General features: G+C 35.3%; 1 protein-coding gene across 7 annotated transcripts in view; it reads left to right on the top strand.

Annotated features, from left to right (window-relative positions):
- Nucleotides 1-16,931, top strand: part of EXOC6B (exocyst complex component 6B) — a 615,985-nt gene that overhangs the window by 99,137 nt on the left and 499,917 nt on the right. For 6 of the 7 annotated variants that reach the window (XR_007461984.1, XM_049650337.1, XM_049650336.1 and 3 more), the window contains exons 4-6: nt 866-956; nt 1,068-1,113; nt 13,898-14,102. Coding sequence is in view for 6 of the 7 variants with exons in the window: in XM_049650337.1 (XP_049506294.1) it covers nt 866-956; nt 1,068-1,113; nt 13,898-14,102 (342 nt within the window). In the remaining variant the exon portion in view is untranslated. The remainder of the gene's footprint in view (nt 1-865; nt 957-1,067; nt 1,114-13,897; nt 14,103-16,931) is intronic. The other variant, XM_049650340.1, reaches the window with a different exon arrangement.

Below are 16,931 nucleotides of genomic sequence, written 5' to 3'. Positions count from 1 at the left end.
TGCATAGCAATTATTTTCTGACTTGCAGACCATCACTGTTCTTTGTGTCATGTACTTTTATTACCGACTAGTACTTACTTAGTTTTAATAATTTTTAAGACTAGCTTTTGATTGTTTTATCAATGACTTAATCAGGGCTGTTCTCTCTCTCTCTCTCTCTCTCTCTCTCTCTCTCTCTTTTTGTATGGTATTACCTAAGCAGATAATGTTTTTTAGGTATAGGTTCGGGATGAGTACCACAAAAAGCCATGTAGATTACTGTTTTTTGAAAGTTTGTCTCACATATTTAAAATTACACAGAGTATGCAGTTTCTTCTAGTTGTAGTGTGGTATGACTTCAAATGGGAAGGAAAAGTGAGTTACTCTTCCCTAAACTGGAACTCTTGGAAAAGCCATAACCTCTAAGCATGTGGTTTATTTGTTAAAATAGAGATTTAGTTGAAGATTATGTTTAAAACCCAACTGAAGCAATATAGGGAGGACTGTTTCCCTCAAGGAGCCTCGCACTGATGAGAGAAACATAGGATCTTCTCAGAAGATTTGATGAAACCAAGCATAATGAAGGGTCTGAGTAAGGCTTGGAGAAAATCTGCAAGTTTTTTCTTTTCTTCTGGATAGCCCCTGGATTTTAGGATTCCACTTTAGCTGGCCTTTTCCAGTATAGTATGTATCTTGGGGAGAAAATGGGAAACCACGCAGGAATGTTTTACTAGTTGAGAAAGGCAGTTTCTTAGTTCACTTGGCAGGTCTTTCTATGAAACTGTCTGGGATTTTCTGATGAATTGAACACAGGGTGGAAAAATGTGACTGAAAGCTTTTTATTTACAGCTACTGGCATAATTCAGTTTTTTTTCCTCTTGCCAAGCTGGTAATAGCAATGGAAGAGCTGAAGCAGTGTCGACTACAACAGAGAAATATTTCAGCCACTGTTGATAAATTAATGCTGTGTCTTCCAGGTGAGGAGCTGGAAATGGACTAGGATTCTTGATGTAATTCCTTTAGCTTTAATAAGTTTTTCACTTGCTCTGAATAATACTTATATGCTCTTTTCCCCCTTTTCTTTCAAGTCCTAGAGATGTATAGCAAACTGAGGGACCAGATGAAAACTAAAAGGTAAGATTTTTTTATTGAATATTTTTTATTATCTAAAATTTCTGTTAATTAGGATAGTTTTAAGGTCCATATTTAGCCTAACCTTTCAAGAAATAATTAAGTCCGTATAACATCCTCTCTAGCCTTTTGTATATCTGTTGATTCATCCTGAGACTTACTTACATACACTGCTGGTATGCTGATGTATTTTGCCATATATCATGTTTAATAAGAAAAACACTACTCATAGTTTGGTTTTTAGAAGACCTGGTCTTTCAGGGGTAAAACACGTAACTTTTAGTGGTAGTTTATTGGAGAAACATGCTTTGGTTTAGTATTGTAGTAGAAAAATGATTACTGGTTCTGGTGCAGGGGTGACTTAGGGTTCTTCACTGAAACAGAATCAGTAGAGAGAGAGAGAGAGAGAGAGAGAGGGAGGAAGTCTATGTGTAGAGTGAGGGAGGGAGGGAGGTATTGACTGATTGATTTTAGGGAGCTGGTTCACATGATTATGGAGGCTGTTGTTTTCTTCTGGTTTTATTCCAAAGGAATGTCTATAGTGACTCTTCCGCTCTTCTTCCCAAGCTAGAGTAAGCATCCCCACCCTCCCTACCGTGGAGTGTGCTGCAGTATGAGGGGGTATGTGAAGCTGTCTGATAAACAGGACACATCTTTCTGGAATGTTGATTTTTACCTAGGTTTCAAGGGAAAAAGTATAGAATTAAAATGTGATATTGAAATAACAATAGAAATACTGTTAATAAAACCATTAAATCCTCAAGAATTTTAAAGCCTAAAAAGCATGAAGCATCAAAGTGTTTTGAATTTCTTAGACACCCATCTTTTTCCCAGGAGGATGTGTTCACATATGAGAATGTAGGTAAGATAATAGGAGAAGTTCTGTTCAGTGAGATATGAAAGTAGTGTTATTTTTCTGATAACCTCTTAGTAACGTTCTAAAATTACAGAAGATTACAGAGAATAAAAAAAAAAACACTGTGTGCCAGCTTCTCTGAATTAACAGATATTAATAATTTTCCAGTTTTGATTTATATATATATAAATACACATAGACGTATATAGACATATCTGGACAGAGAGAGGTAAAGATAGACATTTTTTACAATTACAGATAAGATTTATGTCCCTTTCCTTAACCCTATTCCTTTCACTACTCCCCTGAGGAAACCAGTATCATAAATTTGGTGTCTTTCTAGTCCATGTTTTTAACATCTACAAATCATATATTGTATTATTTTGTGTTTTTAAAAACATGTACATGAATGGTTCTCAGTCGGTTTTTTTTGAGATTCATTCATTCATTCATTCATTCATTCAACAAAAATGAATGGAGTACTTACTATATGCTAGGCATTGTTCTTGGGGATACAGCTCTGAAGAAAACAGACAAAAATATCTGCTGTTATGGGGCTTCCACACTAATGGAGAATTTATTTATGTATATAGATCTAGTTCACTTACTTTAATCCTTCATAATAGTCCATTATGTAAATAATTCACATTTCCCCTCTCATTTCCAGTAGTTGTTATAAGTGCTGTGCACCAATACTTCCAGCTCAGTCTTCTTCTGGCACCATAGTAGGATTATGTTTCCTGGGCTCCACTGGGCTGTGTGATAAGATGTGAGCAGAAGTGGTGAATGTTACTTTTGGGCTTAGCAGTTACTTTCTAGCACAAGGCCCTTCCAGAGGTCTGTTTTCCTTTGGGTGTGACCAATGGTAACTTTCAAGATGTTGGTTGAATCCCTTAGTAACTGCAGTGAACAGAACTCTGCCAACCTGGCATGGGTGTATAGTATGAGTAAGTTATAAATCTTTGCTTTAAGACACTGAGATTTTTGGGATTGTTGTTGCTACAAGATAGCTGTCCTCACATACTGTGAAGGACATTTGATGTGTCTCCAGTTGTTTGCTATGCAGACGGTGGTTCAGTAAATATTCTTGTTTGTGTCTCTTTGTTCACACATTCAGGGTTTCTTGAGAACTGTGTTCTTCAAATGTTGCTATATATACAAATCACATGGGGATTTGTTAAATGTAGATTCTTAATTCAGTAGGTCTGAGGCCATTCTGGAGATTAGGCATCTTCTACCAAGCTCCCAGGTAGTACCAGTTCTGCTGGTATATGGTTTATACCTAGAAAGAGATCGGCTGGATCAAAAAAAGGATTTTCATGTATTTGTTCTTACTAGGTATTATTCTCCAAAGTGATTTATCAATTTAGACTCCCACTGTCATTTTTTTGGGGAGGTCTGTTACTCCACCTTTAGGTAACATCTGTATTGTAAGACTTTGTGGTTTTTGCCAGTCTGATGATTATGAAATGATAGACCATTATTCTGCGTTTTCATTTTTTTGATTACTAGTGAGATTGGTTTTTGGACATTTGGATTTTCTTTCATTATTTTGCCCATTTTTCTCTCAGGTTTGTTCTTGTTGTTTTTTCATTTATTAGAATTCATTAATATGCTTTGGATACCTTTTCCTCTTATTAGGAATATCCTGCAAATATTTTCTTTCAATGCATGGCTTGTCTAATAACTTTGTAAAGTTAGTGCTTTTTGTTGTTATAGTAGTTGTAAATTTTGTTATTATCATTTATTTTGTGGTCTTTAAAAAATTTTATTTTTAAACATTCTCAAGTACAGTATAAATTAACTGTGTTTTTTCTTGAATCAGTTTTTTTTTTTTTTTATTTTTTTTTTTATTTTTGGGACAGAGAGAGACAGAGCATGAACGGGGGAGGGGCAGAGAGAGAGGGAGACACAGAATCGGAAACAGGCTCCAGGCTCTGAGCCATCGGCCCAGAGCCTGACGCGGGGCTCGAACTCACGGACCGCGAGATCGTGACCTGGCTGAAGTCAGAGGCTTAACCGACTGCGCCACCCAGGCGCCCCTTGAATCAGTTTTAAGTTGCTAATGTGACACCCTCCCCAAATACTTTAGTGTGATTTCCGAGCAATAAAGACACTCTTCTGTGCAGCCACAGTGCAACAGAGAATAGAAATTAACATTGATATTTTAGTAGCATCTAATCTTCATACCCAATTCAGATTTTGGTAATTATCTCAGTCATGTTCTTTACAGCAAAAGAATCCAGTTTAAAACGTGTGTTGCATTTAATGGTCATGTCTCTTTATTCTTCAGCCTGGAACTGTCCTCAGTCTTTCCTTGACTTCCATGACTTTGCCACTTTTGAATATTACAGGCCAATTTTTATGTAGAATGCTCCTCAGTTTGGAGTTGTCTGATGCTTTCTCATGGTTAGATTCACGTTTTATGTCTTTGGCTGGAATATCACAAAGTGGGTGCTGCGTTCTCATTGCATCTTACAGGTGGCACATAAATTTTATTTGTCCTATCAGTGATGATGTCCACTTTGATTACTTGATTAAGATGGTGTCTTTCAGACATTTGCATTGTAAAGTTGCTCTTTTTTACATTTGCAATTAAAAATTTTGTGGGGAGGTATTTTATAGTTATATAAATTAATCATTTGTCATCAGATTTTCACTTTAATTTTTTTTATGTCAGTATGGACTCACAGTTTCTTATTTTATTTGATGAGTCATGATTTATTAGTATGATTTGTTTTGTTCAAATTATCCTGAATGGCACCAGTGGTGCTTCTGTGTCTGGCTTCTATGTCCTTTTAATATGTCCTCTTAATTTTTTGAGGACTTTGTTACGAAGGAGGTATTTTTCAGGTTCATCTTATACTCTGCCTGTTGCAGCCCTGGAGTCAGTCAACTCTCCGAGTAACTATGGTTCTTTTGGTAGAGAATGTTATGTAGAAGCCAGGATATATGTGCTTGGTGTACTCGTTAGTGAGTAACCTGGTTTTCATTGCTCTTAATACATTTACTTACTGAATCATTTCCTTGTATGAAACTAATCATGTATCATCGCTGTCACTGCAACTCTTTACCTTCTCAACACTGCACACTGGGTTGCCCTCCTCTATGGTATCCTCCGTACTCCACTTGGGCTGTAATACTGTAAGTCCTGGCTGAATGCCCTTGTCATCTCTCCTGGGCTCTGACACTCCATGCCAGGCTGCCTTCGTATATGGACATCCTCCGCACTCCACTAGGTCCCTTGCACACCATGCTGGTCCATCTCAAAATTGTTCAGGATATTCCCTTATAATTTTAACATGTGTGGGCTCTGTAGTAATGCTTTCTCTTTCGTTACTTAGTTGATAATTTGTGTCTTTTCTCTCTCGGTCTCTTTGATTCTTCTAGCTACAAGTTTATCAGTTGCACTAATGTTTTTTCTGAAAAGCATCTTTAGGTTTTACTGTTATTTACTGATTTCTGCTATTATTTTTAGTATTTTCTTTCTCCTACTTACTTGAGGTTTAATTCCCTCTTTTCTAGCTTTATAAGGTAGATTTTGGTTATTTTCTAATGTAGCCATTTAAAGCTGTACATTTTTCTCTTAGCAGTGCATTAACTGCTCTTACCTGTTTTATGATGATGTGTTTTTTTCCCCCCTTTTATCTCAAATGTTTTAATTCCTTTGTGATTTTAGAAATTTAATCTCATTATTTAGAAATGAATTGGTTAATTTCCAAGTAGTAGATTTTTCAGGTTTAAAAAAATTGATTTGTAATTTTAGTTCACTGTGTTCATGAATGTAAGATGTATGATTTCAACTTTTTAAATGTTTGGTGAAACTTGTTTTAATGGCCCAGCATATGGTCCGTTTTGGTGAAAATTTCATGTATACCTCAAAATTACGTATATTCTGTTGTTGAATAGGGCATTCTTTAACCGTTATTTAGATACCCTTGATTAACAGTGTTGTTCAGGTTTTCTACATCCTAGTGATTTTGTATTTGTCAATTGCTGACAGTAATGTTGAGATTGTCTGTTATGATTGTGGATTTGCAAATTTCTTTTTTCTGTTCTTTCAGTTCTTGCTGTTGTATTTTGAAGCTTTCTTGTTGGGTGCATATACATTTAGCATTGTTATATCTTCGTTATATCTTCTTGATGAGATGACCAGTTTATTATTATGAAGGTTCCTCTTTATCCCTGGTAATATTCTTTTTTTTTTTTTTTTTTTAAATATATGTTGGGGTGCCTGGGTGGCTCTGTCAGGTGAGCGGGCAACTCTTGATTTTGGCTCAGGTCATGATCCCAGAGTTGTGGGATTGAGCCGTGCAGTGGGGCCCGTGCTGAGTGTGGAGCCTGCTTGAGATTCTTTCTCTTTCCGACTCATGCTCGCTCTCTCTCTCTCTCTCTCTCAAATAAATAAAACAAAAAAAAAAAAAATAAAAAAATGTTGTTTCGTATTAACATAGCCACTACTGCTTTTTGTTTAGTCTTTACATGGTCTATTTTTTAATATCCTTTTTATTTAAAATATTTTAACAGCTTTTTTTGAGATATAGTTTCTACATTATTAATTCATCCATTTAAAATGTATAATTCAGTGGTTTTTATTGTATTCACAGAGTTGTGCAGCTATCACTACAATCAATTTTAGAATGCTTTTATTCTTTTCAAAAGAAACTCTGAGTCCCTTAGTTGTTACTACCCTCCCCCCAACCCCGAACACACACACAAAACTTGCCAGCTACTGGGAACTACTAATTTACTTTCTGTCTCTATAGATTTGCCTATTCTGGACATTTACTATAAATGGAATTCTGCAATATGTGGTTCTTTGTGATTGGCTTCTTTTGTTTAACATAATATTGTCAAAACTCATCCATGTTATGCCATATTTCAGTATTTCGTTTCTTCTTATTGCTGAATAATATTCCATTGTATAGATATACCACATTTTATTTATCCATTCATCAGTTGATGAACATTTGGGTTGTTTCTACTTTTTGGCTTTTATGAATAATACTGCTATGAATTTTTGTTTCAAGTTTTTGTGTGGACATATGTTTTCATTTCTCTTGGCTGTATACCTAGGGATGGCTTTGCTGGATCCTGTGGTAACTCTATGTTTAACCATTTGAGGAACTGTCAGACTGTTTTCCAAATCAGTTATGCCATTTTGCCTTCCACTAGCAGCATATGAAGATTTCAATTTCTGCAAATTCAGTATATTGGTATTTATTATTGTCTGTCTTTTTGATTATGGCCATCTTGGTGAGTGTGACATAATATCTTATTGTTACCCTTTGTTTTTGAAAAATTTTTTTGAAGGGCATAGAATTCTAGGTGTAAAGATTCATTAGTTAAGATGGCATTTCTTTGTCTTCTTGTTCATGTGGTTTCTGAAGGAAAGGTATGTGATTAGTCTTATCTTTGTCACTCTGTACTTAATGTGTCTTTCCTTAAGCTGTTTTAAAACTTTTATCTGTGTCATTTTTTCTTAGCAATTTGATTTTGATTCACTTTGGTGTCCATATGTGTGTATGCATGCATTTATGTGAATTTATCCTCCTTGTGGTTTGTCTAGCTTTTTGGATTGTAGGTTTATAATTTTCTTAAAATCTGGAAAATGTTCAGATACTGTTTTTCCAAACATTTTTTTCTGTCCTTTTCCTATCCTCATTCTAGGACTTCAGTTACATCTATGTTAGACAACTTTGAATAATCCCGTAGATGACTTGAAGATCTATCTTTTCCCCAGTCTTTTTTCTCTCTTTGCCTCATATGCGACAGATTTTATTGCTGTGTTCAAGTGCACTGATCTCTCTTTTTTGTATTGTCTAATCTTCTTTTAATCCTATCCAGTGATATTTTCATTTCAGATAATATGTGTTTCATCTTTAGGAGTTCCATTGTTTTTTTTTTTTTTTTTTATGTTTAATTTCTCATTTTTGTGTCTTTCATTAATTACATGTATATGGCTCTGATATCTCTTTTCATGTACTTCTTTGCTAGTTCTGTCACTTCTGGCATTTTGGATCTCTTTCTGCAGACTGATTTTGTTTTTCCTAGTTGTAGATCAATTTGTTGGTTCTTACCATATCTAATAATTTTTGATTGGATAATGAACGTTATATTATGTTGCTGAGTGTCTGGAGTTTTGAGAGCCTTTTTTTCCCTTAGTGTTGCTCTTTGTTTTGGCAAATAGTTGAGTTGTTTGCAGATCTATTTGATCTCCTCAAACCCATTTTTAAAGTTTATTTTTTTATTTTTGAGAGCGAAAGAGAAAGAGTGCATGAGTGTGCACATGGACAGGGGAGGGGCAGGGAGAGAGGGAGGGAGAGAATCCCAAGCAAACTCTGCGCCAGGAGTGTGGAACCTGATGTGGGGCTTGAACCCATGAACTGTGAGATCATGACCTGAGAGGAAACCAAGAGTCTGATGCTTAAGCCACTGAGCCACCCAGGCATGACCCCTCTGCCCCCTCTTTTTAATCTTTGGAGCTGCACCTTCGTTTCACGGGTAGTTCAGAGCAGTATTCATGTACTCTGAATAACTCAGGAATTCCTAGGGATTCTACACCAAGGTTCCCCTGCATTGTCTGAGCTCTTTGAAGTGTTTATCATACATCTTCCTGGTGTCTTTCTGTCTCTCCCTCCCTCCCCTCTTTCCCTTCCCTGCCTACCTTTTCTTCCTTCCCTTGTTTTTGCCTGTGTGGAATCCCACTTTTTCTATGACTGACAGTACTCGGCAAAGACTTAAGGGAACCCCTGTGTTGATTCTGCAGATTCTGCAGTCTTTTTTTTTCTGCATTGCTCCCTCTCCCTCTTTTTGTTTGGATTTCTGCTGTACAACCTAAAGTTGTGTCAGCTTTTCTGAACTTCTGTCTCTGACTCTAACTCTGCTAAGCTGCTGGGCTCTGTTTAGGTTTTCTTTGTGTCCAGGATGTAGAAATCACATTCAGGTAGATAATCTGCATAATTATTAAACTTACCTTTTTTGTCTCCCTTTTATCAGACACCACTGAATGTCCACTATCTGAAAACAGATTTTATATGTTAGCCAGTATTCTGCTTTTTAAGATTGGGAGTTTGTGACTGTTCCTTGTTACTCCTGCATGGCTGGAAGCCTAGTTGTTGTTTTTGTTTTTGTTTTTGTTTTTGTTTTAAGCTGTAAATACTGATAATACTTCTAGGTTTTATGCTTCCTAAGGAAAGATATCTGACCATCTTTCTACTTGTTAATACGTTGAAAGGATTAAATATTTGTTAATGGTGCTTTTTGATTAGGAAAGGCACTAATATTTCCTGTGGTGAGAGCTTTCATTTCATATTCTTATCATACTCTGAATTTATAAAAATTTCTCATGGATAGTTGTGATCTGCTTTAAAAGATCACTTATTAGAATTTTAAAAATCATTATTGTGAAAGAGTTCTGTACCATGGCAAGAAAGGACCAAAATTTAATTTTCCTAGAATTAACATTCCTCTTCTCACAATAGCATTCAACTATGTCTAAATTATTCTGACCTTAGTTATCCAATTTACCGGATTATTTAAATGTCTTTCCCTTCCTTCTTCTTTTATATTCCCTGCTTCTGTTTCATTTATTTTCTTTCTGCTCACATTTCTATTAGGGAGCCTAATGAGGGGGAGACAGGGAAAACTAGCACACATGCAAATGAAACTTAGGAATTTGACTTTTGATTCCTTTTTAATAATGTTTAGAGGTTGTCAAAAGTAATGTCAAAATCTGGTTTTAGATTTCCATGGCAGCTGGCAATAGAAATTTTTTCTTTTGGTGTCTGCTATACAGGTGTTTAATTGGCTACCATTCTTTAACCTGTCACAGATATTGAAATACACTAGAAATTTGAATAATTTATTGGACTGTTATATTTGGAGCATGAATATGCTAGGGAAAGGACGATGGGGAAATAAGGTGACATTCTTTGTTGCCAGGAATCACTGGGTTTTGTACTAATTAGCCTTGAAAAACGTGGAGTTATTTGACAGACCAGATGTTTTCAGCACGCAGCCATGTGTCTCATCAGTGAATGTGCCTGTGTCCGCAGGCAACACTGTTAGATTTTTCTCATTCTATAAACAATGTTCCAAAATATAACTAAACCCCAAAGTGTGTTTATCTTTTTGGCTTAATTTCTGGCTTTCTATCCTTTCTAAGGTTTCTCTCTAGAGGAATTGCATTTTATTGCACATAGCTCTTCATACCTAATTGTAGTATAAACACCATTCTGTTTACGCTAAGCCATGTGAATTTTACTGTTTTTGAGTCTGTAAAATTGTAATAAATAAAAGCAACCATTTCACATTAACTCTATTTGTACTTTTATTTCTAAATGTAGGGGAAATAAATCTTTCTACCCTCTATTTATTTGTACTAAGATTTTGATTTTTGGAACATATGAGGGAAAAACAATAAAAAAATCAGTAAAACCAGTCTCTAGTCCTTAGTGTTTATGGTACTAAGTACATTGGAGTGAGAAGAACTTAAGTATCTACCATGAAATTCATTCTTAAAATCTGAAACAGAGCTATCAGTTCTTTTATTTATAAGATCAGAACTGAGTTTTTCCTATACTAAATATATCATGGGAAGTATGGAAATTAGGAAATGAAAAACATGAGGAAAATTGTCACCCATAATGTTGCTATCCAAAGGAAAAAAAATCATGGCTTAACATTTTCGTGTATATCTTTCTAGACATTTTCTGTGTACTTATGTATGTGTGTATGAGTGTAGTTAGTGATACATAGCTCATACATGCACATATATTCATAATTATACATGTATACATGTTTATAATTTTGTAAACATTATGATTATACCTGTAAGTTTTATTTTTGACATAACTTTTACTCAACAATACTGTAAACATTTTGCTTTTAGTCTTTGACTACATTGATATATAATGATGTGTTTAACCAACTCATTGTTATTAGACACCTAGATTAGCTTTTTATTGGCTAATATAAATGGCTACAATTCAAGAGGCTTATATATTTTTGTAAACCTAATATTTCTTTTTGGAAATGCAACTGGTTAGAATGCTTGTCATGGTAAAATTCTTCCCTGAAAACTTGTTTCATTAATACAAATTTGTTTACCAGCAGGTAGTAAATTCTCATTTATTGAAACCTCTGATAATAATACCCATATCTTTTGAGAAATCTTTGGGAGTTTGAATGACAAAACTATGTTTTTGATTTGTATTTTTTTACATATCTGTTCAATTCTACACCCCCCCCCCAATATATTGGCCTTTTCAATGTTTGTGACTTTTCTTTGCTCATTGCTTTTTGTTCATTGCTTTTAAAAAAAACCTTAAGTTTTTCTGTTGTCAATAATCTTTACCAAGTTTTTGTTTCTTCGTTATTCTTATTTTTTTTAATGTATGACTTATTTTGATTTTACTTTGTCAACCTTATTAATTTTAGTTTTATTTGTTCTCTTATGCTTATGGAAGCTTTCCTACCTATCAGATAAATATTACTTTCTTTACTGTTGCATTACCAGCAATATTTACTTCTACCTAACCAGAAATATTTCTTTTCTTAAAATCTATTGTATCTGATATAAATATAGCCACTACAGCACTTTTATGATTACTTTTCCCATGGTATATTTTATTCCATCTTTTACTTTAATAATCTACTTTTATCTCTGAATCTAAACTGTGTTTCTTGTAGAGGACATATAGTTGGATCATTCTTTTTAAATCCTGTCTGACAATTTGCCTTTTTTTTTTTTAAGTTTATTTATTTATTACTTAAGAGAGACAGAGATAGCATGAGTTGGGAAGGGGCAGAGAGAGAGAGGGAGAGAGAGGGAATCCCAAGCAAGCTCCACTCTGCCAGCACGGAGAGCTCCGACTCGGAGCTCAAATCCATGAAACCCCAAGATCATGACCTGAGCCGAAACCGAGTTGGATGCTCAGCTGACTGAGCCACCCAGGCGCCTCCTGTCTGAAAATGTACCTTTTGACTGAAGTGTTTATTAGTCCATTTAGATTTAATGTAGTTATTGATGTGGTTGAGTTTTACTTTTTGTTTTCAGTTTTTCATGTCTTTTTGTTCTTACCCTTTTCTCTCTTTTTCTTGTATGAAATATTTTATAGTATACTATTTTAATTCCTCTGTTGATTTTTTAATGATACATTTTTTGCGTTATTTTCTTAGAGGTTGCTCTGTGGATTATAATCTGTATCTTCATGTATCATAGCCTATTTTGACTTTAGGTCAATGCTGATGTAGTTTTGGTAGAATATATAGTAGTGGTTTTGCTTCAACTTAGCTCCATTTCTTTCCTCTTTTTGTGTGCTATTATTGTCATATATATATTACGTCTCTATATTTTATAAACCCAATGATACAGTATTATAATCATTGCTTTTAAATTTTTTCTCTTAATGAAATTAAAATGAGAAAAGAAAAAATATATTATTTAGTCTTTTGTATTTCACATATATTTACTATTTCCTATGTACATCATTTATTTCTGTGAATTAAAGTTAATTTCTGTTGCCATTTCTTTTATGGCTTCCGTTAGTATTTTTTCTAAGGCAGATCAAGGAATTCTCTGTCTTTATTTTGGAATGTATTTCATTTTTATTGTTAAAAGATAGTCATCAACTAAGGATTAGTCCAAGGTTTTCACTCAAACAAACTTACGCCAATAAGGTTTTTACCCTTTGTCAGTGGATTTGTGTGTAAGCAACAGAATACATCAAAATTTCAGGCAGTTTTCAAATCAGCCTGAGCTTTTAGTTTCTGCCAGGCTTTCTACGTGTGTGCCTGCTGCCTCCTTGTCAGCCAGGGTTGTGTGGAGTGCTTAGGCTCTTTTGGGTGTCTTTCTGCATGTGTGCACAGCCTCAATCAGCTAGGATATACTAAGAGCTATCAGGCCCTTTCATGGGTCTCTTATTTACATACGTATGTTAAATTTCTGGTTAGTCCTCCAGTCTGCCCTTTATCCCAACCCAGACCAACTTCAGGCCAGGAGAGCTGGATCCTTCTTTCCTTCCTTCCTTCCTTCCTTCCTTCCTCCCTCCCTCCCTCCCTCCCTCTCTCCCTCCCTTCCTCCCTTCCTTCCTCCCTTCCTCCCTCCTTCCTTCCTTCCTTCCTTCCTTCCTTCCTTCCTTCTTTCCTTCCTTCTTTCCTTCCTTCCTTCCTTCCTCCCTCCCTCCCTCCCTCCCTTCCTCCCTTCCTCCCTTCCTCCCTCCTTCCTTCCTTCCTTCCTTCCTTCTTTCCTTCCTTCCTTCCATTTATCCATCCATCCATCTGGAGTTTGCTACTTTTCCTAATAATGCCACTCCTTATAAAGGCAGGGAAGCTGATGGTTTTTATGACAAACCAATATAACCAATGGGAGGGAGGGGGAATGGGGAGTGGGTGGAGTTGGAGGGTTGATGGAGGAAGCCCCAGGAGAGAGCACCACAAAGTTCCATTGTTCAACAGTTTTCATGAAAAAACACTTTTCAGTTTGTTCTTCTTTGGTCGATTTCCAGAGCCCTGAAAAGATTTGATGATATTTGTTTTTTTGGGTAGAAGATTTTCTGAGTTCTTCCCTGTGCCATAGTTGGAAGTTTAAACTTAGGTACTTTATTTTATAGGATGATTGTTTTGGCATTGATATGATCATCTTGTATTTTCATTTATTTTTTGTATAATTTCATTGGTAGATTTTCTAAGTTTTCTATTTTCTTGGGGTAAAATCTTTTTTGATTGGAATTTATTGAGTCCTTTAGTGCATATATTAATTTTTAATAATTTGACACTTTCCCATTGATGTTTTTATTGAAACTTAATACTGTATTTGTCTTAATGTGCAATCAAAACTAATTGAGGCCAGAAATTTTACCTGAGGAATATATCTGTGGCCCTAAAGAAGACTGAGTTGAGCTAAAGGTGATACAATTCCTTTTATAGGCATTATCCTGCACTGAAAACTCTGGAACATCTAGAGCATACCTATCTGCCTCAAGTAAGCCACTATCGATTCTGCAAGGTGATGGTGGACAACATCCCCAAGCTTCGAGAAGAAATTAAGGATGTTTCTATGTCTGATCTCAAAGACTTTTTGGAGAGTATCCGCAAACATTCAGACAAAATCGGAGAGACTGCCATGAAGCAAGTAGGTCTTGCGTTTATGATAGGTTGGCCAATGACTTTGCTAGTGTTCAGTTAAATACAGGTTTCTCTTTGTAAGTGTCTTAACTATTTCTTGTCATTTTAGGGAAGTCCTTCCTCTTTATGGGGACATATGATTAAAAATGTGTTTTATTTTTTTAACAGAGCAGTGAATTATTTGCTAGTTTATTGTTTTGCTCTGTGGATGTTCAGTAAATATGGATTGATTGTGATGGTTTATATTGGGACTTTGAAGAGGTCTTTCTGTTTTTTGAATATTTTCCTTCACTTTGGATATGATTTGAAGCCCAAGATTTTTAAAAGGTCTCTTTCTCGGTAATGAGCTAAATTGTGCTGCAGGTATCTTTGGTTGATTACTTACTATGTAAACAAGGTATTGTGTTGTTTATAAATATTTCTGTAATTGTTATTTCTGATATCAGTGGGTATCAATGAAACAAGGCCTTTTGGGAAATGCTGTGAATTATGATCACAGAAAGAGATTTCTTTATAGCTTATAAATTAACAAACATATTAGAATTTTCAGGTTTTTTCTTTCTTTTTTTATTTTTTTTTATTGCAGTATCTTCATCTCCAAGTCATGAAAGGCACCAAGAAACATCTTTTCTTTTGTCATTTCTCTTTTCTTTTCTTTTCTTTTCTTTTGTCATTGTGAATAAAAGAGCAGTAATGATTTTCAGTGTTACTTGCTCTTCTGAAATTTAAATCACATGGATTTTATTGAAATATCTCAGTATACCTTATGATGTAGCTTACAACGATAAACAGAAGATTCGATTGTTTATGGAAAGTGTTGTTTGGTTCTACAAACAACTATGTTCTTGAATAAGTCATATATAGTTCTTATCATTCTGGGAGGAAAGAGGGAGCAGGTTATATTTTTGATCTCAACAAGTCTTGGTAATTTTTCAGATGTCTGATTTTGCAAAAGAGGTTTGCCTGTTGGAAATTCCTTTCCTAAGGCAATGCTGATATTCTTTACCCTTTCTTTTAAATTTTTCAATGCTACACTTTCTAATGTGAAAAGTTTAAAACTAGTTGATGATGATAAGCCTGATGGGAATAATACATCATGTCATTTTTTTAGTGGTGAAGAAACCAAATTAAGCATTGAAAATATATCTGTGTTGCTGGGTGTATTTTTTGAGTATGGGAATGAAGGTATTCTGCAAGACAAGTCTCTGTTGTGTTTGACAGATTTTTTTCTAAACTTTCAAAATATAGGAGAGTATAGTACAAAGTCTCTGTGGAAGCATTCTTTAAAAAAATATTTTTTTAATGCTTATTTATTTTTGAGACAGAGACACACAGAGTGCGAGCAGCGGAGGGGCAGAGAGAGAGGGAGACACAGAATCTGAAGCAGGCTCCGGGCTCTGAGCTGTCAGCATAGAACCTGATGCAGGGCTCAAACTCATGAACTGTGAGATCATGACCTGAGCTGAAGTCAGACACTTAACTGACTGAGCCACCCAGGCACCCCAGAAGCATTCTTTTTTAAACTTGCCTTTTCTTTTAGCCCTCTGCTTGAGAAATTAATTAACTTCAATTCCTTTTTGGTGAAAGACACAATGTTATTATTTCATTTAATATAGATTATCTTGTCTCACCTCTTAATTATCTAAAGAAATTAAGGCCCAGGGCAGGGAAGTGTCTTGCTAAAGTTCAGACAGCTTGTAAAGGTCAGATCCTGTAGTAGAATTTAGGTTACACTGAGGCAAAATTTGTCTACTGTGGCACTCAGTCTGTGTAAACTATTAGCTATTTGGTATATCTGTGCCATATAAAGAAATGGTGAAGAAAACTGTTGTAGATTCAGGACTTTTAATTAACTGATGACCCTTCATACTTCCTATAAAATTTATATCAAATATAGCTCTGACTGCATGCATGGCTATCCTATGCTATGTTAGTTAAGATCTTTGAATAAAAATATCTTAACACATTTTAAAATCTGTAGTACCTAAAAAGTAAGGAAAGTAGGAAAGAGAGAAATTACCACATACTTTGTACATAGTAGTTGTTCAATAAATATTTATTTGAATTTGTGGATGTTAGAAAAGGGGGAAAGGATGTGGTTTATTTTTCATTTATGTCAAGCTCAAAATGGTGTTTCTGACTTGTGATGGTTTTCTTCGCGTTGGTTATTTGGGGCATCTTTTCATCATGTGGCTCTGCTATTTTTAATGTGGCTTTGAAGATTGGTACAGAAGGGCCAGGGAATTTTGCACGTAGGATAATTTTTAAGGGCTAGTCATGGATGCAACATATTATTACTTCTACTCACATTTCATTGGCCAGAACCTAATTACTTGGCTTTACCGACCTGCAAAGGAGGCTGAGAAAATATACTCTCACTCTATCATTAAGAGGAGAAAGATACGTGTTTGGTGAATAGTAGCTAGTTTCTGACACAGTCTACCCTTTGGTCATCAAATAACTCTTCAGTCTTCCTCTTGTCCATAGAATACACTTAACCCTTCCCAAGGATTATCTCGTATCCCATAGTATCCCATCTAGTTAGTACATCCATTTCAAAGTCTAGTATATTTCAGGGATGCTCACAACTCTTCATCAGATCCAGATATGTCTCCAGATCCAGATGGGCTGCTGACCAGGAAATCAGATGACAAGCTGTCTACACCTGTGTTCTCTCCCACCTCCAATGAAGAGGCTAGAATAGAATAACTACAACAAAAACTTACATATAGAAAAGGGAATAATGGGAGACACACAATATTCCCTGCTTCTTACGCAAATCATGTAATCTTTTTGGGCCATCATTGGGAAATCTTTCTCGCTTGGTAATAGTGGA

The sequence above is a fragment of the Panthera uncia genome, assembly GCF_023721935.1.
Source record: "Panthera uncia isolate 11264 chromosome A3 unlocalized genomic scaffold, Puncia_PCG_1.0 HiC_scaffold_11, whole genome shotgun sequence".
Taxonomy (NCBI): Eukaryota; Metazoa; Chordata; class Mammalia; order Carnivora; family Felidae; genus Panthera; species Panthera uncia.
Note: the sequence above shows the minus strand (reverse complement) of the source record. Positions and strands in the feature narration are given on the sequence as shown.